This window comes from Frankliniella occidentalis, unplaced genomic scaffold (genome assembly GCF_000697945.3).
Source record: "Frankliniella occidentalis isolate FOCC.00 unplaced genomic scaffold, Focc_3.1 Scaffold52, whole genome shotgun sequence".
Classification (NCBI taxonomy): domain Eukaryota; kingdom Metazoa; phylum Arthropoda; class Insecta; order Thysanoptera; family Thripidae; genus Frankliniella; species Frankliniella occidentalis.
The window spans coordinates 621,076-644,970 of NW_026267182.1; the positions used below are offsets into that span (position 1 = coordinate 621,076).

Genomic DNA, 23,895 nt, shown 5'->3' on the forward strand with positions numbered 1-23,895 from the left:
ACACATACACAGTCATCTGCGGGTCCTACGATGCGGGGTGGTATGCCCCTCTCACTTAACTTCCTCCCTCCATCTCTGTCGGACCGACACCACAACCCTTTTGCCCAGGCCTTTTTCACTTGGGCCTCTTCTCCTCCTGCTCCTTTTTTCTTATTTTTTTTCTTGTTTTCGCGCCACTCCGCCTCCCTAATGAGGTTCATAGGAGACGAAAATTGTCGGCGCCATAGAGACAAGGACGGGCCGGGCCGAGGCGGGCTGGGGGTGGGGGCGACTGGGGGCAGCACATGAAAGAACTACGCCAACACTACGCCCAAAACAGCGTGGATCGCCCAGAGCAGGCCCCTCATATAGGGAGAGGGGCGTATGCGGAATTCATCACCCTTTGTTGAACAAAAGTTTGCAATTTGGTGGGTGGAGGGGCAAAAGCGCCAGAAAAGGGGGCGTTTTTTCCGTGTTGTTGCTGTTTGGGTGATGCGTGCCTGGCTGAAATGACAAAAATTTGACCTGTAGTAAAATGTATTATCATCTTTTCGAAACCAAATTTGTGCTGACATGATGATATTGCACGTTGTGCCCATAGCGTGTGTTGCGGGAGGCTCTCCCTTGTTGTACCCGCCGCCAGTCCGCGCGGCCCCTGTAGGCGCCCGTGCCATAGTCGCTTGTTCTGTGCTTCTGTTTTCCTTTCATTTTCGGGAAAGGGAAAGAAAACATGGCCCGATTTTCTCAGCAACCTTTCATATTCTTTCGTCTTTCCCTTTATTATTCTTCGCGTTTGCTGTTGCGCCCCTTTTATTCTTTTCGTCCCTCCCGCCACCCCACGCTCATTTTTGCTCTGCTAAAATGAGCGTCTTTAATTTTTAGCCAGGTGGGCGGCATGTTGTCATTTTTCGACACATGTCAGCGTAGTTGAACTCTCCATTTTGCGTCGTCCTATTGCCAATCTGCCCTTTCCCCCGTCCCCTTCTCTCCTCCCCCCACCACCCGCCAATTTGAAGTGCAAATAGATGAGCACTATCGTGGACAGGCCCCGCCCACTAGTTTGCAAATATGCCGGCCCCCATCATAGTGTAGTGGGCGGCAGGGGCGCGGCGGGGCGGGGTGGGCTAGTTATTCGCTAGGCAGGCCTAGGCCCCGACCGCCAGCGGGCCGCGACCGCCAATCGGCGCTCCGCTACATGGAAGTGAGTGGCTCGGCTACACTGCTGACAGCGGCAAGAGGCAGTGTCTCTCGAGGTTTACCACTTAAAAGAAAATGTTGGTCACATTTATATGGAATTTTCCTTGTATAGAAAACTTGGATCTGTAAAAACAGACATGCGATCACTTTCTAATTTCATGCGTGTTTACTACACTTAGTTTAAGCGCAAATTGTGTTGGTATAATAATATCGCAACGTTTGCATGGCTGAAACACCTGTTATAAGCCATTTTATTTTCCAATAGTCCGGCGGTGTATATCTATGAGCTCTCAAATAATCCTAGTCCGCCACAGGGCAGGGTGTTTCGTGTTGGACTGGCCCCTGTGTGCTTGCAATTCAGCAGGATGCGGGTATCATCTCTATTCCGCTATTTCGCGGCTCTTTATCCTCCCCCCTTTTTTTCATTTATCGAAAAAGATTGCAATTATGTGGTGTTGTTTTTTTGTTTTTATTTTAGAAGATTGGTCATGATCATGTTTGTATAGCCTACGCCACTACACCACAGGCCGCGGCGGTGCAAACGGCGAATTGCCGATAACAGAGAAGAGAGAAGGGGAGGGGCAGACGCGCTCGCGGGGGTGGGTGCCGCGCGAAAGAGGCGCGGGGTTGGCGGATTGAATCGCCCGTTTCGGGGCCAGGCCCCTCTCTCTCTCTCTACCCAATGCATCACGATACGACATATTTATTTCGATGTATAAACAAATTAATTGCACTTTGATGCAGCCAGCTATGACGTGAATGAGATTTCCCCCGCCGCGGTCGCGCGGGAATGCACCAAACCGCCCGGCCGCTGCAGCAGCATGGCCCGGCCGGACCAGCCGGACCAGCCGGGCCAGCCGGACTGCTGGCTCCAAAAATTACTGCCGTTGTGCCAAACGGCGGACGTATTTATCGCCACGGGGGTGATTATTGACCACGCCGGGAGTGTGAGTGACGGGACGGGGTACTGCCAAAGTCATGCGCGGAGTTCAGCAGTACTACCAGTGCCCAGTCATAACTGGTGGTTTTCTGAAGTGCACACCCAGAAAAATGGTTTCTTATTTTAAGAGCATGCTGCTCCAAGGTTAAATTCACTCTTGAAACGAGTCAATAATGTATTTGGAATAAGACTTTCTCATTGGAAAGATGATTTCAGCTTGTTTCATGGTTAAAATTGATCTTGAAGCAGCATTTACTTGAAACAAGGAAAAATGTCCTTGAAACAAAGTTTTACTGTTTTACCTTCAAAATTGCAATGAGTGAAACGTAGCTCACCAGTCATCACTTACATTCGTTCTGAGAATTTCTGTTCCTTTTTTTTTTTTTTTTAAATCTTTCATAAAAGTTATTTTGCGTGTTCTATTTTCTAATGCCCTTGAATATTTTCTTTTTTCGTTAGGGTCGTTTTCTTGTTGGTAACGTCAGGCGCCGTGCCATGCGTATGCTGAGCCACTCATCACTTATTCAGGGCTGGGCCCGGCGGGGCGGGGCACTGCGCGGCCGAGGCGAGGAGGGACCCCCAAACTTTGGGAGCGGGGACAGGACCGGGGGCAAAATTAGCTGTCTTTGGCGCGTCCGCACTCGGGTTAATGTTTGATGAGGGGCTCCGGGGTTCGCGCGATGGCAATGTGTCGCCCCCCGCCCTCCCTCCCCCCAGCTACGCCCCTCCTTCTTTGCTTGCTCGCATATGCGCCCTTTCGTTCCGCACCAGTTGGCGCGCGACTGAGGGCGGTCGGACACACTGAACATACGAGTAAGGAGAAAAAAGAACACGGGCTGCCGTGTGCGATGTGTCGGTGCCTTCCCCTTACTAAGTGCGGTTATCTGCATGGAGTATTTTGTGTTGTGTTATGTTATATACTTTGAACTTAAGAAAACATATTTTTCCAAAAAATGTTTGATATTTCGGTCGCGCAAAGTTTGATTCCATGTGAGAATCACTTTCGCGTACCATTGTGCCACTAGCAGCAGCAGCAGCGCTATGCAGGACTGTCCACCCCTCCCCCTCGCCGTGCGCGCGTTCCACCCGAATGGCCTGTAATTCTTTTTTAAAGCTATCGATTATGCCGCTGCCAATGCTGCTGCTGCTGCTGCTGCTGCACCGATGCAGCAGTGTCATGTCGGTGTGTTTGGGAGGACCGGGCCAAAGGGGAGGCTGCTGCTAGCCGCCGCCAGGGGCTGCCGCTGCCGCTGGCTCGGCCGCTGGTGGTGGTGCTGCTGGTGCTGCTCATGCTTCTGATGATGATGTCACCCCAGTGTTGATGATGCCGGTGGTGATGGTGATGATGATCTGGACCCCGGCGGTCGTGGTGTCGTTTCTGTATTCGCAGGCAGTGTCGCTGCTGCTAATAACCCTTTCTCAGCGCGCCCCCTGCCGCCGCCGTTTCGCCGCCTCTGCCGCCCGGGTTCCAATCCGGTGGGCGTGGTGGGAAACAAGATGACGGTGACGAGGTCGGCGACGGTCTCGCGGCGGAGGAGCCAACGCTACCTGCTTATTAGTGTGTCATCTGCCCGGCACTAATGTCCCTGGGCCGTCACGTGACGCCAGCGCTGGCACTGAAAAATATCTCTGTAACATACAATATTTTTCGTCGGAATTTAAGATTTACAAATTATGTCGTAAATTTACGATCGGTAGAACTTATAAGCTGTAGCTATAGCTAGCTACATTTTTAATGAAAAATCTCAACCGTTAAACCTGCGAACAATTTTGACAGTGGTAACCTGCGATGGCACCTGCTAGGGCTTTGCGGGACGCCAAGCCCGGGGGTATTTCAACAATTTTTTTATAGTTATTTTTTTTCGTAGATAGGAGACGGATTGGACTAGACTTGAGGAGGGAGCGGGGGTGTTCGAGTCTGTTGGTAATTTGAGGGTCTTTTGGGCGTCGCGCGCGCCAGATTCGCCACGCGGCATTGTCGTTGCCTGGGATGGATGACCGTTAGGACCCTATGCCCGCGCTCGAGGTCGAGCCTATGCGGTTCTGCCTCGCGCCATCGGACTTTGCGTGGACGGGGTGGGGTGGAGCTGGCCGAGCCAGCCCATGACAGAGGAAGCTGCCGCCACCGGGGGCCTGGCAGTTGGGGTGCGAAAAGTGGGCGGACCTGCAAACAAGAAGATGAGCCCCCATCTCTCCCCTTGTACACATACACACACACACATACACACACATGCGCGCGCGCACATACACACACGATATGTCCGCGTACTCACTCATCATCTACGAGCCAGAAAAAAAAAACGAAAATGATGCGACCGAACATACAAAAGAGGAGAGAATAGCAGTGGTGTGTGACGGTGCGCGGGGTATGGTAAAGGGGCACAAAGGAAGCGCGAACATTAAAAAAAATAACTGCGAAATAATAAGATTGGCCGCATCGCGCGCGCATCTCACACGACGTTGCCGACGACGGCGACATCGTCGGTGTGGTCGCCGCCTGTCTCTCTTTGTCAGTCGCGTTGTTATTGTCGTGCGAAAGGGTTGGTGCGACAGAGAAGGAGATTTCGGGGGGGCAGGTAAGAGTGTGTTTGTTGTTCTTTTGTTGCGCGCGCCAAACCGCCGCCAATGTGGCCCTCCCGTCTGCTTCCGCCCCCCTCGTTGCCAAAATAATATATCATATAGGAAATTGGCTGTATGTGTGTGTGTCAGAGAGAGAGAGATGCATCGAGCCAGCAGCGACCTGCGGGGTGCATCACGCATGCAAGCGAGCAAAGCAGCTGTAAAACATCCGCCGCCCGGGTCGTTTTGTTCATAACCTTAGCCGCCCTCCTTACCCCCCTCCGGGTGCTCGGCTCGGCCGCCCCTGCCCACCTTGCGCCCCCGTGTCGAGGGCGAAAGTGAATGAGTGGGATGGAATCAGGGCCTGATCATGCCTGAGGGGCCGATGGAGGGGTATGAGGGGGGGGGGGGGCGTATCAACCCCTGCCGTCTGCCATATGTGCGGTGCGGTCGCGGTGCCCTCACCTATCTTCTTTTTTTTCCGTCGTTCACTCTCCCTTTTGGGTGCATGGCATGTCGATGTCTTACCCTTATCCGCGTCACACCAACGCCCACAGGTTCTCGCGTCCGTATTACTTTTTAATGTCCCTCCCTGGTGTGTTTTTTTATTTTTTTTTTTATTTTTTACGCACGTAATCTGTATGAAATGGAAAGTTGATCTCACATGTGTGAGGAGCAAGAGGCGAAGCAGAGCAACAAGCAACAGGCTGGCTACGGTGGTCCTGTCGTGTAGTACACCCGTCCTGCTCCTGTCTGAGGCGAATCATATGCCGCCTTCCATATCCTGTCTCATGCTCATTGCAAGCGAGAGGGGCGCAGGGGAAAGAAATGGAGAGTGAGAGACTCAGGAGTGAAGGGAGACCAAGACGGACGGACGGACGACGGAGAAGAGGAGCAGCAGACACATAAAATTTAATGTATAGGAAGCCATTACGGGCGCTGCATTCTGCAGCAGCGGGAGCAGGCCGAGATGCAGCAGGATCGCGCGCCGCCGCCGCCGCCTCGTCCGCCCGTGCTGGCGTGCCAGCGCGCGGCGCTCAGGAGGACGCCGGCATGCCTCGGGTTGACAGTCTGGGGTCTGCTCGCGTGTGCTTTGCACCTCTGCCATAGGATCTTTAGAGACCCGAGATATCCCCTGCTCCATGAGATCGTATTCATTACTAACGTGCCCTTCGAAAAAGGGGCAGGGGTACAAATATCATTGGGTCCCAATGGATCAGTACCATACCATTAGAGTTAATGGGAACCTCATGATATTTGCACCCTGGGGTAAAAATATTATGGGGCTCCTGTGGAGTTCCGGTCGTTTTGCGACCCCGTCATATTTCTCCCTCCACCCATTCCCTTTACCGCTGGCGCACGTTAGCATGAGCACGGCCTAGCCATGAGCTGGAGCAGCAGCAGACAGTTTGTGTGCGGTGCAGCGCGGAGGCGAGGCGAGCGCCTGCGAACGGCGCCATAGGCGACCCGCGCTACTCGAGCGGCTGGGTGGGAGAGGGGCGGCCGGGACGGCAAGGAGCGGAGCGGAGACGCGGCCGAGCTGACCTTCGTTAGCGGGGCTGCGCGCGCGCCGCCACTGCGGTGCATGTCGTCATTAGAACGCTGGCCTCTCAACAGGTGGCTGGCTCTGGCCGGCCGGGCCCGGCTCGCCTGGCTGTGACACTTCTTGACCCCGCCTCTCTGGGCGCTTCCCAGCCCCGCTCTCTGCTGCGCCTCTGTGTTTTGTGTAAATCTTGAACTCGGCTGCTCTAGTTGAGAGCAGCGGCAGGACTACAGCCCAGCACCGGGGCATAGCACCAGCCCAGCACCAGCCCAGCACCAGCCCAGCACCAGCTGCCCCGCGGGTTGGGGGGGGGGGGGTGGCCCCGGGGGCGAGCCCCGGGTTAGGGCCGACCATTGTAGTTGTGAGGACGTTGTCGGCTGGCGCGCAAGAAAAATACGGAAGGAAAGCACACAGACACACTCGCAAGCAGCATGACCAGTATAAAGAAAATAAGGATGAAATGTGTGTTTTCGCAAACTCCCCATTGCTTCCCTCCTCCCTTGCCCCTCTCCTCCCTTGCCCCTCTCCTCCCTTGCCCCTCTCCCCATTCGCCCCCTCCCACTCCAGCTCCCTCCCGCCCCCTTTCAGCTTGCGCCCTTTTCTTCGCCCGCGCCTTTTCCCTCTCGCGCGCGCGCACGTTGTTTTCTTTTATCGTTTATTTATTTTTTCTATCAAAAAGTTTTTCTTTATGGCCGTAAAGAAACAAAATAACACATCGGGGAGAGGAAAAGCAGAGGCTGGAGGGAGTATAAGGAGGATGGCACGAGAAAGAAAAGCTAGAAAGGGGGATGGAAAAACAACAATCTGGTCGCGCTTGCGTGTGTGGGGGGGTTTATTTCGAGATCAATGTAACATTGCATTAGATGTCCGAGCTCCCTCTCCCGTTTTCTTGTTCTTCTTCTACCTCCTCTGCTTCCTACTTCCCCTTCCTCTTCTCTCTTTTTCTCCTTGTCCTCCAGCCCCCTCTCCCTTTCTTCTATCTCCTCGCGCACCCCTCGCTCCCTCACCCCCCTCTGCTCTCCAGGGCGCCACCGCCGCTCCCCCCGCTCTCTTTCTTTTTCGCTCCTTTCGCCACCCCTTCCATGGCGTCGGCCGTCTGCTCCCCCACCCTTCCCCCTCCCCCTGCCTCCTACCCCCGAGCCCCCGCTCCGCTTCCCCTTCACCAGACATCCAAGTCTGTATATATACCTTTATATACCCCCTTCCGACTCCCCCTCCCCCTGGGCTATGGCGCTCCACCCCACCCCTCGCGCGCGCGCTCTCTCTCGCTCTCTCCGCTGCACTACACACGCGTATAGCGCCCCTCTCTTGCTCCCTTTCTCGCTCCCTCTCTCGCTCTCTCTCCCCCCGTCCACACTCGCTGCCGCCGCCGCCTGGAATCGGCTTTCTCTCTCCCTTTCTGTTTCTCTATCTTCTCTCCACCTCTTTTATTCCATTTTTTATTTCTCTCTTTTTTTTCTGTGTGGACGTATTTTTTTTTCTTGGCGGTGCTGGCTGCAGCGTACTGGGGGCCGATGTCTTAGTTCGCGTCGAGCTGGGCGGCAGGGCGGGGCGCAGGGCGGACTGGCGGAGCCTGCTCGCGAAAGGGAAGGGAGTCGACGGCGGGCAGGAGAGGCAAGCGGAAGTTCCTTTCTCGCGGACACCGGCATACCGTTGTCGGCGTCGTCTCTCGCGGTCTAGGCGCGCACCTGTACCCGCCACACGTCGCGTCACGCTTTGCGTCGGTCATATCCCCGACAAGTCGCGTGCGACATACCCCGGTCGCGTTGCAGTGATCACGTGGTCTTTTAGCCGCCGGTGTACGATAACACGCGACCAACACCGTCATCGCCGCCGCCGCCACCACCACCACCACCTCCTCCGCGACCTCCACCACCACCACCACCTCCACCACCACCACCTCCACCACCACCACCGCCACAAGCAGGATTACCGCGAGGCAGCGGGCGGGCTCCCCCGACCTTCCCCACGCCCCCGCAGTGGGCCGGCGGCCGGTCGCGCCCGCGCGCCCCCTCCCCGCGGGTACCTCCTAATTACCCCCTTGGCCGGCCTGGGGGGTAGCGTGCGGTAGGCGGCCGCGCCCCGCCACGCCGCGCGCCCACCTGACCGCCGCAGCAGACAGCGGCCCCCGCCGCCTGCTCAAACGATTTTTTCACGGTATATCGCGCGTGGGCCGCGCGCCGTCGTGCCCGCGCCAGCAGTCGTAGGTTCGATCGCGAGGGCGGCGGAGGCGAGGGAAGGGCGCCGCGGAGGAGGCGCAGAGCAAGGCGCCGCGCCGGGGGCCCCCCCAAGGCGCTGGCAGCAGCGCGCCGCGAGGCTCCGGGGGAGGTTATGGCGGCCGAGCCTGGGCCCGCCGCCCCCGCCGCGCTAGCAGCGCCGTAGCGAGGTTATGTCTGGGCCCCGCCGCTGAGCCGTACCGCGCTGAGCTGCCGGAGGCCCCGCATGTCGGAGAGCGGCGCGGCGCGCGGCGGCCCCTGCAGCGACCGCAGCGCCGACCGCGGCAGCGACTCGGACTACGACGACGAGGAGGAGGAGCGCCGGCCGAGGGAGGCCACGCCGGCGCCGCGGCACGTCGTCGTCGCCGCCGCTGATGACGACGACGAGGATGAGGAGGATGACGGCGAGGTGCCCGCCGCGCCCGAGGTGCACATCCACGAGGACGAGGACGACGGCAAGCTGCGCCGGCACGTGGCTTCGTCGCCCGCGCCGTCCCCCGACGACGCGTCGTCGGCCTCCTCGACGTCGTCCTCGACCGCGAGCGCTGGCCCCGGCGCCCACAACAACAATAACAACAACAAGCAGTTCCTGCTGCCCGCCGAGGTGTACAAGCACCTGCTGACCAATGCCGTGCTCGGGCGCACGGAGAAGCTGGGCTCGTACTCGCCGTCCGACAACCACCACCAGCACGACGACGACGACGACGACGAGGACGAGGACCTGCCGGCGTCGTCGGCGCCCGCGTTCCCCGGGGGCATCGCCCTGGGCCGGGCGCCGCTGCACAGCCCGGCGTCACCCCCCGAAGAGGTAGGCAAGGGGTGCGCGCGCGACGCACCGCGCGCCCGCCGCCCTTTGTTTGTCGCAGAAAAGGCGCTTATGTAGCGATGACAATCGTCATCACCGCCGTCACAATGGCGGCGGCCGCAGAGACTTTGTGCCAAATAGACGGGGCGCGTGGTCCGTATCGGCGCTGCCATCAGACTGCAGCTAATTGTGTCCCGGGCCACAATGCATCTGGAGCGGAGCAGAGCGGGGCGCGACGGCTACTGCTACTCAACCCCTTTTTCGCCAACCTCTCTGCCCGGCCCGCCTAACCCCGCCTCACCCCGCCCCGACGGCGGGTCCCCTACCCCGCCAGGTAGCTGGACTACTAGGTCTCCATTAGCAGAAATCACCTCGCTGATGACAAGGCTTTGAGCTGCAACCTGGGAGGAGGTGGAGGAGGAGGAGGGGGTGGTGGCTGCGCTACAGGGCGTAGCACCACCGGGAGGGGTGGGGAGGGAAGGGTAGCCGTGGAAAAAAAAGGAGAGGGAAGCGGTTGGGATTGGGAGCGAGAGAGGGTGACGTCGGGAGAGTGTGTGCGTGAGAGAGATACAATACAACTTTATTGATTCGCAGAGAGAGAAGGGCGATAGTGGCCGCGTCCGCAGTCGTTCTCTTCTCCCCCGCCGCCCCCTTTTCCCTTTCTCTCTCTCGCTCTCCCGACTTATTTTTTTCCCCTCCAGTGCGCCGCGTCTATTTTTCCGCGTCTGCCCCGTCTCTCCCTTCTCTCTCCTTTGCATTTTTATCCGCCTCCCCTTGTCTCTCCTATGCGCTCTTCCGTCCCCCTCCCCCTCTCCCCAGCCTTCCTCCCACGCCCCCCGCACACCATTATAGGGCGTAAAGGATTTATACTTTTCTTGCGGCAGTTTGGCTTGGTTTCTGCAGGGCAGCCACCCCACCCCGCGCAACTATGAAGCGAGTGACCATTCCACTGCTTCCTTGTGCCCTGGGATATGTCTCGGGGTTCCCGAGTAACACCACACCTTCCGAAATGTTTACATTCACTTATTCCACATAATTTTTTAAAATAGATTACAGGACATTCAATCTACCACATATAGGAAACTTTAAACTGTTTGTCGGGGGCTCCCCTCGGGCTTTTTCGAAATGCTGATTGGTTATTTGACCTTTGTTATTCAAAGCAGTGGGAGTGTCGGAGGAGGAAGGGAGTGTGGGGGGGGGGGGGTGCGCTAGAGCAGGTCAGCGTGAGGGGAGAGGAGAGCGGTCTATGAAAGCGTAGCCCGCGCGCGCTCACACACACACACATTCACACACATACACACACGAACACAGGCGAGCTAGACCAGGACCATGCGGTCAAAGGGGTTGTTGGAGAGCAAATTGTATCCACTTATTGACAGGTTATCAATGGACGGCGATCGATCTGTAATTAGCTTATAAAAGCCCGGCCCCGCGCGGTGGGCGGCCCGCCCCTTTATGCTATTCACGTGTGTGTGTGTGTGTGTGTGTGTGTGGGCGTGCGCGCGCGCGCCCAACTACAGCCAACACGCCGCAAGGGGTGTCGAAGCGCGGGTAGAAGCGATGTTTTTAGGCGCCAAGTTTTGTTTCTAAAAAGCTGCAAATTATTTTGTTATTCTATGAGCTTTACGTGTGATCTTTCGCCTACAAATGAATAATAATTACAATTTGTTGCTCCCTCCTGAACAAAACCACTCGCATGGCAACATGGCAAGCCGCTACCGCAGAGGGTTCAATGAAACGACCAGCCCTGCTGCAGGAAGGAGGCTCTATGACGCGGCATGGAGGCCGCTGCCCGGGCCGAAAATCGCCATGAAATGGAAGTTCCTCCCCCCCCCCCCCCCCCCCCCCCCCCCCCCAACCCCCTCATTCGGGGAATCAGGCGAACCGAACCGAAGCCGAGTCGTGGCAGCATAGCTCTAGCGGAGCTCTAGAAACAGATCGGTTGTTGTTTTTTTGCCCCCCCCCCTCTATCCCCTCTACTTCCACCTGTTTCTCCCCCGCGTCGTCTGCCGTGGACGTGGTCGGCGGCGGCCTACCTGGCATGCTGCGTCATCGCGGGGCGTCCGTCCGCGCTACAGCGGGGCACCCAACGCCAACGACGCGCCACGCCGCGCCACGCCCCGCCGGACCGCATCTCCAAATTTTCCAAGTGATCGAGCATAGCAGGGAGTGTTCGCAGCGGAGCGGCACGTCGTCGCCGAAGGCCCAGTCCAGAGAGCCCAGTCTGAGCCGTGACTATGACGGCTTTTCTAAACAATTTAGCCAAAGCTACGTCGTAAAATTCACCATTTCCACCAATCGTCATTGTTATTCTATTATTCAATTCATATGTGACGTCACATAACATGTCAAAACTTTCACATTGGTTAGATCGTGATGTCACATTCACTTCAACGTGACTCAGACAGGCCAAGTATGGTAAACTGTATAGTCACATGAAAAGTGATGCGTGCCAGTATCATTGAAAAGAATGTTACACTTTTCACAGGTAATGTAATGTGACATCACATGATTCGAAAAACACTGCTGTTTGTAGTGAAGTAAGAGTGAATGAGAGGGAATAAATCTGTGTGATTCTGGTTCTTATCCCCGGCAGCAAAACAATGCACTATAACCGTACCGCAGAACAGCACAAAATAAGACTGATGTGGTTGGCGACCTCACATGTTCCTAATGACTCCCTCTCCCACCTGTTGCAGAAGGCGTTCGTGTGGTCGCAAGCGGATGGCGGTCAGCAGGCGCCGGGGGGCCACCCGATGCCCCCCAAGGGCGCGGGCGGTGGCGGCCCCAACGGCCAGGGGCTGGTCCACTGGATGTCCGTCATGGCCGAGCACATGAACTCGGCGGGTGGCAGCGATGGCGTGCACTACATGTGGAACGGCGCTGTGGAGGTGAGTAAAGATTGGACTTTTTATCGGATAAAGCAAAGTTTCGGTGACTATATGGTTCATTTTTAACGTCGATATGATGGCCCCCGACTTTATAACGTTACCCCCTCGCGACTTTTTTCCGTGTTTTCTCTCTCACGCCCTCGAGCGGGGTCAAGCCCGCGCCGCGCGCCAGCCACCGGGTCAGCCGGTCAGGCGGATGATGACCCGTCAGTCGACCCAGCCAAATACTTGTACTGCGTTACGTCTCTCGCCTTATCATATCGTTTCACTGTTTCATTTCTGTTATTTTCGTTGCGCGGCGCCCTCTTCCTATATATTACTACCCGATAAGCATAGCCCCCCTATTACCCTCCCCCTCCCTATAGGTCATCGAACTCGTCTTCTTTTGGGCTCCATTCCCTACCTCAGTCTGCTGTGCTCATCAAAAAAAGAAAAGGAAAAAAGCCGCAGCAACAGGCTAAAAGTTGCATTTTTGTATTTTTTTGGTCAGTCTTCTCCTTCTTCCAGTGTGTTACGCAACAAACCCCTCCCGCCCGGGTCCGCCACCAGGTCCCCCCCGTTGGTGCACTTGTCACTACCGGGTATAAAGACACCCCTTTTTATGGTCGTTCGTTTTCCTTTTGTGGGGCGTGGCGAGGAGCGGCACGGGGCATGCGAGTGGGGGTGGGGCTGTGGCGGCGGCGGTGGCTCTGCCGAAGGGTTTTATGGGTTTCTTCGGGCAGGTCAACGCCCCCAAAGGGGCGCCCCCGCCCCCACCGCCTGTCCACCCCGCCCCTTATTGGAAGGGTTGCCCCCTTAGGGGTCGACGCACTTTAGCATCTTTATTATTTTTATGATTACTATTTTTTGGCCTGGATTCGGGGATGTTGGAGCGAGCGGGGAAGTGGGGGGATAGAATTCGACAACATCCCCTTTCACGTCTTTGTTACGCTATTGCGTCATCGGTCATTGGCGCCAGATAGCCATCCCTGCAGTCACGCTCAACACGTTTATTATTTGAGCCACTTTCAATTGAATTACGCCACAATTTATCCATTATTTTCAAGACGCACCCGTTTGTTATTCAGCGCAGAGTAGCTCCGCCGTACTCGCACGGTTTAATGAGGCGTTGGCTATGGGTCTGGCGCTATACGGTTTTTGAAAACGACAAAACAGTCCCCTCCGTTCGAAAGGTACACGCATCTGTTTATCCCTTGCGTGGGTTGTCGTTGTGTGGTGGGTCCCTTTTGCGTGGTCAAGATTCGTCGCGCCCTTGCCGTGTTGCGTATCTGCAAGGCGGCGGAACCCTTGTATTTTAAAAGTATATTTATACATGTTGGAAGACGTGTGACAAAAGCACGAACGGCAGACAAAAGAGGGATGGGTGCGTAGCGTAGGTGCTGCAGTGCCCTGTTACGTGGGCGGCTGCACGTCCGGGATTGCTTGCTGCTCCTTCTTGGAATCCTTTTTTTTTTTCGGACGGGTTTGTCAATGTAAATGGCTCTATGGCGTTGTGTGCGATATTAGTCAAGGTGCTGACAAAGACGCGGACGGTCGGTACGTTTGAGACGATACTCCCCAGGTCGATAGCCGCACGTACGACGTGGACGTGCATCGCACTAGTTGATACGTAATGATTTGCATCTCTCGCGTCTGGAAACCATAATCCATCTTCCAAAGACACGGCCGTACGCAGCGGTAGCTCCCACGGTGTTCCCTCTGTCATAATTAGGGCGAAAATTGATCCGGGCGGAACACACGCGGCCCGCTCGCTGCTTTAAACCCACACCTACTTAGCATCCTCATACCGTCCATCCATCAATCTATTAATCACTGGTCAATTCGGGACGGTTTTCAATGCGGATGGTGTGTGGACCTGCCCGCCTCGCCGCCTTGGACCCGGGATGCTGCGCGCGGGATGGTGATGAGGACGGCGTATGCAAAGAGAGCGCGGCGCGGATATACGCGCGCGTCTTCCTCTTCGCGCCTTGGCGGGTAGTGAGAGAGAGAGAGAAAGAGAGGATATGGTAATGCGGGCCAACACACGTAAATTAGTCGTAATCATCAATTATGGTGTCGGCAAGTAGCTCATAACTTTACCGCCCGGTGTGATACCCACGCCGCTGCTGCGCTTTTCTCAGCAGAAAGCGTAATTATCGAGAGAAATATTTCGAAACCTTTATAATGAGGATGATTTAAACTCAAAAAGAGGGGGGGGGAGTATTTCGTTAAGTGTAGCACTTTTAGTATGAACGCAGCGCATTCAAGATACTTTTTATTATCAATTTAAAAAAAAAAAAACACTTTACGAATTGGCAGAGAACACCGATTATCCAGACCTATTTTGGTTATTTCTAACCGTCGAAGAATTTTACAAGTGTTCGTCGTGTTATGGGAGTTTTTTTGTTTTACTTTATGAAATTGAATAACGTTACAACTTTTCTCGTGGAAAATTTAACCGTCGGTTAACTTATAATTGTTCTTCAGAGTCATATCTGGAATGGTCACGAGAAGTAGCAGACAAGACGCGGTCCACCCTGCTAGCCCTACGAGAGAGAGCAAAAGAGAACGAGAGAGAGAGAGAGAGAGAGAGAGAGAGAGAGAGAGAGAGAGAGAGAGAGGGAGAGGACTAGTAGCGGAGGTTGTTTCTGAGTCTGAGAGAGACAGACGATTCCGACATGTGATGGATCGAGGCGATTTGATATGCGTCACCCGGCCTGGCTGTGCAGCAGACTGCAATCGCGCGCTTATTATTGCATTATTTCTTTTCCATTTTTTATTTTCTGCCCGCGAAAACCTGCTGACAGATAGAATACCGTCAAAATTTTACCTGCAAGCATATCAAAATTGGTCTGTGGGCCTTAGGTACGTACCCCTGTGTGGTGCAAGACTGTGCCCCGTGTCGTTAAAAGACGTCGTCAAATAAAGAAGCGTTTGTTATGCGTAAGAAGTGAAGGGGAGACTACTACGGCATTCGCTATGCAAGTCAAGTGTCGCGAGGCGGTTTTTGTCTGGGATTTTTTTACGTTCTTTTGCCCCGTTTGGTCCGAGGAGCATAGTACGGTGCTGCTGCCTGTCGCCTGTTTGGGGGTGAGGTAACAGCGTCGGCTCCCCAATGGCGACTCGTCTGAAACAAAAACGTTTCGTCACCGTGCGTCAATGTGTTGTATGTACGCTCACTGTGGGGCCACCGCCTGCGGGCCGGTGTCGGGGGGCACCCTGCGGGCCGAGGCTCGCTCGGGGGCAGCCCGTCCGACAGGAAGTGCCATGAAATGGGTTTGAAAATCAAAATACCGCTTCTCGCCCAGGGCCAAAATTGAAGGAAGCTTTCAATTATAGAGCATTTTGTTGAAATCCTAGGTGGCTGGTTTACAGTGCCCAGTTCTGGTTTGGGGAGCGTTTAGGTACTACGCACAATACCCGGGTGCCAGGGAGATATACTCTTGAAATTGATTGGAGATGTATTTCAAAATATGAAAATACCATGTCACTTTCACTTTAAAAAAAGGGAATGTTACCGGTGAACACTGGTAGGTGTGCAACTGCTGAAAATTGAATCATGCAACTTTTGTCGCATTTGCACACTTGCCAGTGTCAGCCGGTAGAAGACTTGGTTCTATCAGTGTTGCGTGTGGCTTTGCTTTCCACGATATCGCGGCGACCGTCTGTTTCCTCGTCTGCTTCGCCTGGCAAGCTCGTTTGCAATATGACGAAAGCCACAGCCCTTATCAGCCCCGCAGACCCCACTCCATCGCCCAGAAAGAGGCGTAGTGATTTTTGCCATACTAACAGTTTGCCACGCGGTGACATGCCATGTCGTCGTCGCAGCGGTCGTCTTTTCGGGCGGTATATTATTTCGCGGCCTGACACCTCTCCAAACAATCAAACATGACGCAGAAACCACGCGCGTCTCGCGGTTTCCAGTCCTCGCCATAAACGAAAGGGGGCACCGGCGGCTCACACACTCTTATCTATGACTCAATAAAATGTGCCATGGAGGAGCTTTCAATAAGACGTAATCGCGAACATAAAGTGCGCCCTGTGACACGACGCACAATGCGCGCGTGGCCCTTTGGCTCGCCTTTGGCGCATCCGCATTGCATAAACACACCGCAGTGGCAACAATGGCCAGATACTCGATCGAATCCGATATCACACCACCGACAAAACACACACACACGCACACACACACACGCACTCGCGCAGGCACTCACCTATTGATCGGCAATACACAATGACCGTCTTCAATAAGTAATTACACGAAAACATTTTGATCCGCACGTCAAGTCTCAACCCCTTCGATGGAAGCACAAGGAAGAACCAAAGGGGTGCGACAGAGAGTGCACACCTGAGGGAGGGTGTGGGTCCTCTTTTTTTTCTCTCATCTGAGCATCTCCTCTCTCTCGTCTCAAATAAAAGAGGCGTACCTGGAACTTCTTTTTGTCTCGACCTTTTTGTCAAAGCCGCACGTCCCCATATAAAACGCAACCCTTGCCTGCGCTTCGATCGCCACCTCGACCCCTCCTTGCCTTTCTTTGATGAGCCCCTCAGTCACTTTGCATAGGCGCTTATCCCTTTTGCATTTACCGGCCTGGCCAGCCAGGGTGGTGTTGTGGTGTGAATTTTTTTATTTTATTTTCATCCCGCTGCTTTTTTAGTTCATCGTTTTCTCCGGCTCCTTGATTTTAAGTCCCGTAACTTTAAAGCAAAAAGCACCATATCGATTATTGTACCGATATTTTTGTCGTCCCGAGTATATTTCTTGTTTTTGTTTCGCAAACTTTAATGTAGACCACGCCACCTTGCCACCTTCCTATATCAAATTCAGCTAGAAATTGCGCGCTATAAACATATTCGATCTAGACATCCGTCCAATGTTAAGAGACTTACCGTCGACTTCTGCGCTCCTAGATTTGAAATTGCGCGCGCCGCGATCGCATCGTGGCCTCTCTCCAGTTTCGCACTCCAACCCTTTGGAGACAACGACGCGCCTCGCCCTGTGTTCCTCCCGTGACACTGTGAGAATGGGCGGCCGCCTCCCCGCCGCGCCTGGCTTGCCGTGCGAATGTCTCTGATGGAGTTGTGACAGGTCATTATGGGCTTTGCATTCGCTGGATCGCAGCGCGCTGGCCCGAACAAGGCTCGGTGTAATGGATTCGCATTAGGGAGCCTTGTTAGTGCCCGCTGACTGGCTCGCGGAGGTGACACTACAAGCGTAGTCTATATCTGCGCTGTATTATTTTATTCTAATCGCTCTATCCGCTTCAGGACTTTCGCGGATTTTCCTTTTTGTCATGCCCAACGTCTTACGCATCTTTATTTTCGAGCTGTTGGTCCTTGCCATAGTTTTGATGTCGCTCTGGTAAAGACGATTTTTTATCTGCTGTGCAGTTGGTCTGTATTCTATCGAATGGCGCATTGATTGCCAGTTTTTGATAACTTTCAAATGAACATTTTAATTGTTCCCATTAGGCTATGATAAGCACTAAAACAATCAGGGGGAGTTTTCTCCGAGGGGTCGTCAACTCTCCTTGGCCGTGTACGGAGGAATATTGAATATTACAAATAATATTGGTAATATTGAGCCAATTTTCAAGCTGTGACGTCATAATACTAGAAAAATGTGTAATATCGAGGTAATATTACCAGTAATATGGCTACTCTGGAAACTCAGGTGTGAGACAGTCTAACACCAAATGGTGTTAGGCAAAATACCTCACACCAAACGGTGTGAGGCAAACATACCTCACACCAAATGGTGTGAGACTCGTTGTGCCTCACACCAAATGGAGTGATACTTTCTCATACCAAATGGTGTGAGACACAGAGGGTCTCACACCATTTGGTGTGAGGCACAACTAGTCTCACACCATTTGGTGTGAGGTATTTTGCCTAACACCATTTGGTGTTAGACTGTCTCACACCCGAGTTTCCAGAGTAATATTGGTGTAATATTTGAGGTAATATCAGTCCGTGTACGGAGGAATATCGAAGTTGACGACCCCTCGGTTTTCTCTTTACCCCTGATTGACTTTCCCTAATTTTCTTGCAAGGGGACGCACGCGCTCCTATGCTGCTCATCCGGAGGAATCTGCTCTGTTCCGCTTATTCGCCGCCTTTTCCCCCCTCAATTCTGGAAAGCGAAGGCGCGCTAAAGTGGGAGTAAAATATGTCTCACTACACCACAACAAATAACGGAGGAGAGGGGAGAAAAGATACAAAAAAAGTATTGGGCGGGGGAAAAAAAGGTGTCGAAATCTGTAGAAATAGAAATAAATTCTAAAAAATCGGAAAGAAAGATAAGGTCCGGCTCACGCGTGAGTGGCGGCGAGGGTCAACGGACCCGACGTTACGGTTGTGATGTCATGTTTTGGGCTGCACCGCGAACGATGAACTGTGCGGCGACGCGGGGCGTGCAAGGGCGAGGGTGGGTAGGAAAGGGCATGTCACTTGCGGGATAAAAAGCGCACGCGATGCACACACCCTCTCCCCCACGGCACTTGTTCTGCTGCGATTTCACCTCGCGTTGGCTTTTTATAGATTTAGGGCCGGAGAAAAAATAACAAGCGCCGCGGGGGAAGAAAAAAGTGTTGGCATTTTTTCTCATCCTTTTTCCTCCTCGCCCACTCACAGCCCGGTGGCGCAGGTCATGGTGGCGCTGACGTCACGATACTACAGGTGCAGTTATAAGCCTTTCAGCCGAATCGAGTTTTTGTCCGATTTGTAGTAAAACCCATTTTTTGCATGAAAACAAAGAAAAAAACACTCAGTCTGTTTGCTTCGCGCGTGGCGGTATGCCCTCGTATGATACAGCAGGTGTGCCAACCTTGCGGCAAAGTCAAGGTCGCACGGCGACACTGCTCGCGTTGGCCGGACGTTTGCGATTATCTTGCAGATACCGCGTTACGTAACGATGCCGCACGGGTTGGTGACCTTTGCCTTCCCGGCCTCTCCTCTCCTCTAGTTGTGAATATTTTTGTCGCGCCCGCCACTTCCTGAAGCTTTTTATTAACCCGGGAAACACGGGAGAGGGGCTCTGTACATTTTTTGTTTAAACATGAAATTGATTTATTTCAACAGCACAATGCTTTTCGAGATTATTTTAGCTTTAAACCTTGAACAAGTTCTGCAATTTTGCATGTGAAGTGCAGGATTCCGCTACGTGCCTTTTCCGTTTTCCCAGGTGCCCTCTCATGCGAGTGGCGACTTCTGGAGATAACTGTTGTGTCCTCCTGGTCTCTCTCTCCATCCCCGTTCCTCTCCCGCAGGGGGTGCCGCCACCCCACGCCCCTGGGTGAGCGGACACTTTTTTTCTCTCGCAACGCATCGCGCGCGGGGTGGTTCGCGGTGAGAGAAAAAATTCCCATGGATGGGTCGAAAACAAACGGATGATGTGCGCATGTAAATGAGCGGGAGACACAACGCACTGTTTACAAAGACCCCCGTCTCTGAAACAAAGCCGAGGCTGCTATGCTAATCGAGTCTTCTTCACCTTCCGCGTTAACCTGCCTCTGTCCGGATAGCGTGGACTTTTAGGGCCGTTTTCCGTTTTTCCTAGGAAAGGTTACACTACTTTGGTTAGGGCGCCGCCGACGGCCCGTCCCGTCCACCCCGCCCAGCTGACATCAAACTCGCCAAACCGCCCGCGTTTCCTTGCGATGACGTCCACGGCACGGTGAGGACGGACACCGGAAGACACTCCACTGGACGCCGCGGGGACAGGGCTGGGACGGACGGGGTGGGTATGCCGAGAGGGTTGAAGGCACCCAGAGGACGAGAGGGTTAGCCATGCAAATTAGGTGTTTTCCAAGGACCTGGCGGTCAAAGGGAGACAAAGGGTGGAAGGAAAAGAAAAAAAACGCTAGGGGATGCTTCCATCCTTTACCCCTCAGGCGCACAGGTACACCACCCCGAGCTCCCCCCCTCCCTCCTCCACCACCTCTCCTCCCCCTTTCCCTCGCTCCTCCCTTCTCGCCGGCCACGCCGCCCCTCCTTTCTTTTAATGCCTCTAAGATAAAGGAAGTGAGCGGTCTCTTTCACCGGCGACGCACTTTTTCTTCCCTTTTTGTCCGTCCGCGGCTTTGTCTTTTGCGGAACCGTGCAAGGCGACGAGAGATGTGAGTCTCTCTAAAACAAAAGGCAGAGCCGGGAGAGAGTGAGCAACGGGGAGAGGGACTTATGGGAAAGCTCATGTCCGCCTCGCGCATTGGAACCGCTCATGTGAGTATCACGGGTCCACCGGCCCGCCACCGGCCGGCCCTGAGAACAAGCAGCAGGTTAATTGTGCGTCGTAGGACAAGAATGGCCCCAAAAATGTTCGAGCAAACGCACTATATATAACATGTTGCAACTTTTAAAAAGGGTAAAGACATTGAGAAAAAAAAATATGACACATTCTGAGTTAAGTGTGAGCACAATAATCACAATTAGTCAGTTGGAAGCCTATCTTGCTGAAGCTCTTTGAGAGACGTCCACATATAAGGAAGTCAAAAGTCGTTTGTCTCTTTCTATCCTCCCTATTTTCTTTATAGAGAACTGTCTCTCTTGCCTCTGGATGTGGTCCTTGGTCCTGCTGGTCGCAGCGCGAGATAATCATTTTGCAGCAGCAGAATGTGTGGTGTGTTTGGTGTTTGAGATGCGAGACGCGTTCGCGCGACAAGGAGGACTGACTAACCCGATCGCGAAGCCGGAGTCGCTGTGTCCAGACAGAGCCGAGCCGAGCCGTCCGGACCGAGCCGAGCCGTGTCGCACCTGCTCCCCCCGCTGCGTGTCGCAGCATCATCTTCACTAAAAAAGTTCCCATGCGTTTGTCTTACGCGTGCATATGATTAAGGCGCGGTCTTTGCATAAGAAGGAGCGGACGGGGCGCGGGGTGAGGAATAAAGGGTTGAAAAAAGGAGGAGGAGGAAGAAGAAGTAGTAGAAGAAGGGGTTGGGAGAGAGGGGGGTGGAATGATGATCGGGAGGCCGTATGGCAGTGTCTTGGTCGTATTTATGTTGGGTGCCATTAAAAACGGAGCGTATTCACCGCATACGAGTGTCGTGTTTGCATACTCCTCCCCTTTGGCGAGGTTTTGGAGGCGGCCGCGACGTGACGTCCATACGTTTAGTAAAGAGGAGCGTCACGGTTCGGCCCGGTGAGCGTAGGGCACCCCATGAGACCGAGTGCTTTAATAAGTCTTGAGATCGTTACCCATCAAACTGAAGGCGTCCGCGAAAGAAATGTGTGTGCAAAGGTAGAAACGAAAAAACAAAACAAAAAACGGATGGCTAGACGGTAAAAAAAAATTTTAAAAAAATATCTCTGATACTTTGTGTGCCTGGGTCGTTGCACGATCATATGCAGATATGTTTATCACAAACGATGCGTATGGACGAGAAAAAAAAAGGAGGATGGGAGTTACAGAAAAAGCTTGATGCCTTGGTTGGGTTGTTAAATTTAAACCATTACAAACTTTTTACTGGAAGAGGGAAAGAAGAGAAAAAGTGAGGGGAAATAGGTAGGCTTGTGAGCACTGGGCAGATAAAAGGGTTCAACATTTTTTGCTAAGCATATTTCGGTGGTTTCCTGAAAGTTTCGCCCCGTTAGGTCACGCACGCGCATCTTTCGCGGAGGTGGCGCCGATGCCAACCGCCCCTATCGGCCGGCCGCCTCGTAAAAGTCCGGCCTTGCGATAAAATGCCGTGACAAAACAGCGAATCATCACCGGCTGGCAGATTTTATTGCCCTTCCCCGCGTGAATTTGCCTGTGGGCCGAAGAGGATGCTGCCGAAGTGAGAGAGAGAGAGAGAGAGAGAGAGAGAGAGAGAGAGAGAGAGAGAGAGAGAGATGGCAATCGGGCCTAGTTGGCATTCCAGCGCTATATGTGGACCGCGACAAGCAGCAGCGTCTCCTGCTCTTGCCGGAGGCCTACTTAGTGCTTTTCGAGGGAGTTTCACACAGACACGGCCCATCGCGGTTGGAAAGACGGAAGGTATATCGACGATTCACCCCACGCATCGCGCGTGATCGGGTTGGTAGTACGCGGAAGCTACGGCATGCGGTGCGGTCCGCCGTGGAGAAGAGAGGACCCGGGCGGCGGACGCGGATGTACCGTATAGGACGCTCGGGGATTATGCAGATCCATCGCGCGGGGTGCGGCGATATGCGGCGTCACATCGGGGTGAGTCGACAGGTCTCTCCTCGGCAAACAACAGTGTCTTAATGGTCGCTGATCGTGCTTTGTGGCGGGATGACCGTATTATGCATTGTGCGCCCCGGCGCGGCCACGCCCCGCCACGCCCAGCGCCGCGCGAACACCGACGTGATTTGTGTGCGTTATGTCCTCCTGGACGTCACTCTGTTTGCGGATATTTTTCCCCGTATGGTGATGAGCGGCGGGCTGTTGCTGCTGCTGCTGCTGCTGCGGGCTGTGGGAAACAGCAGCGCGCGAGAGTTTGTGCCTCGCGGGGTTTTCTGGAGGCTGCTGAACCAGAATGTGATCGGCTGCTGCTGCTGCTCGAAAATTTAGTGCAGCCAGGAGAACGTTTTGCCCCCGGAAGAACAAGGTTCCCTGATTTCAGGAGGTGCTCTCTCCGCGTCTCTCTTTTGGCCTATAGCCCGGCGTCTGCATAAAACCTGATTCTAATAAAGTTGTCGTACCATGGTCGATGGGAACAAAAAGCAGAGTACGTCCCTCCCTGCCGTTTCGTTGCAAGCAGGGGCTTTCAATCCTCCCTTAAACTGAGGAATTTTTTTAAGAAATAAAAAATAAAAATGACAACCTGATAATTAGGCCGTGGTCATTCGAGCCTTTATTCCGAATGGAGGTGAGTTTGTTGTCCAGCCGCTGCAGCTGGAGGCGCATGCGCTCTCCGGGGCGGAGGTAATTAGCCGCCGTTGGGATGAGAAATTAAGCCCGCCTCCAATCAGGGCGGGCCGCGGCGCTGCCGTGTGACCAATCGGGGGCGCTCCCGGGGCCCACGTAACGTAACTAGGTTTGGACGATGTTGTCCTGTCCGACCTGATTCGAGATGCGGCGGAGCGAGACCCCGCCGGCAGGCACGAGGTCCTCGTTTGTTGCGAAATTGTCACACCAACCTCACATAATCATCACCATCATCACCGCAAATAAATAAAAGTAAAAGGAGATACACGGAGATAAAACTTGGCAAGTGGTTTAGGTGTTCTTTGGCCTTTTTTTGTCCGGTGAAGTCGTGTTCACAGGCAGAGCAGACCTATTTTGACATTTTGAGTTGGTTCGGTTTTTCAATCAATTAGGTCGTCCTGGCCCATCCAGGCTGGCTGGGACGGGACGACCACTCCGGTATCATCTCTCCCTGACCCAGTTGTTCACCACCGGAGGTCCCCCCTACTGCCCCGGGGGCGTCTCCGTCTTCTTGTGTCTGCGCCTTTTCCGCTTGAGTCGCAGCCTTCCTCTCTTTTCATTGCCAACCCCTGCCGTATCAATTGTGTATCGATTGAAACATTTCGCGACCGGTTGAAATAACTCACTGTAAACGATATATTTGCTACCGCTTTGATTTTGGCGCACGGAAGTCGGGCGGGCCATTGTCGGTGTGCGGCGGGCGAACAGAGTGCCCCGGGGCAGACGGAGGGACCGAAACTTCCCGTTTTTCATCTCCGTTGCACCAACTCAAACTGTGCTCTCGCCGCCGTCTCCCGCGCTTTGCGCCAGACGGTCAGGTCTGCCTGCAACGAGGCGTCTTTGAGCCGCCCGATATCACGTGATTATCATAAGACAGTGCGGCCGCGGAGTCGAGAGGGAGATGGGAAAGGAGGGGGGG

At 54.2% G+C, this 23,895-nt stretch overlaps 1 protein-coding gene across 1 annotated transcript in view; it reads left to right on the forward strand.

Moving 5' to 3' along the window:
- The first annotated feature begins 7,754 nt into the window (after window positions 1-7,754).
- Window positions 7,755-23,895, forward strand: part of LOC127749418 (zinc finger protein rotund-like) — a 42,629-nt gene continuing 26,488 nt past the window's right edge. Inside the window, exons 1-2 of the mRNA XM_052267452.1 lie at window positions 7,755-9,242; window positions 11,939-12,130. Coding sequence (XP_052123412.1) covers window positions 8,661-9,242; window positions 11,939-12,130 — 774 coding nt within the window. The 5' untranslated portion in view covers window positions 7,755-8,660. The remainder of the gene's footprint in view (window positions 9,243-11,938; window positions 12,131-23,895) is intronic.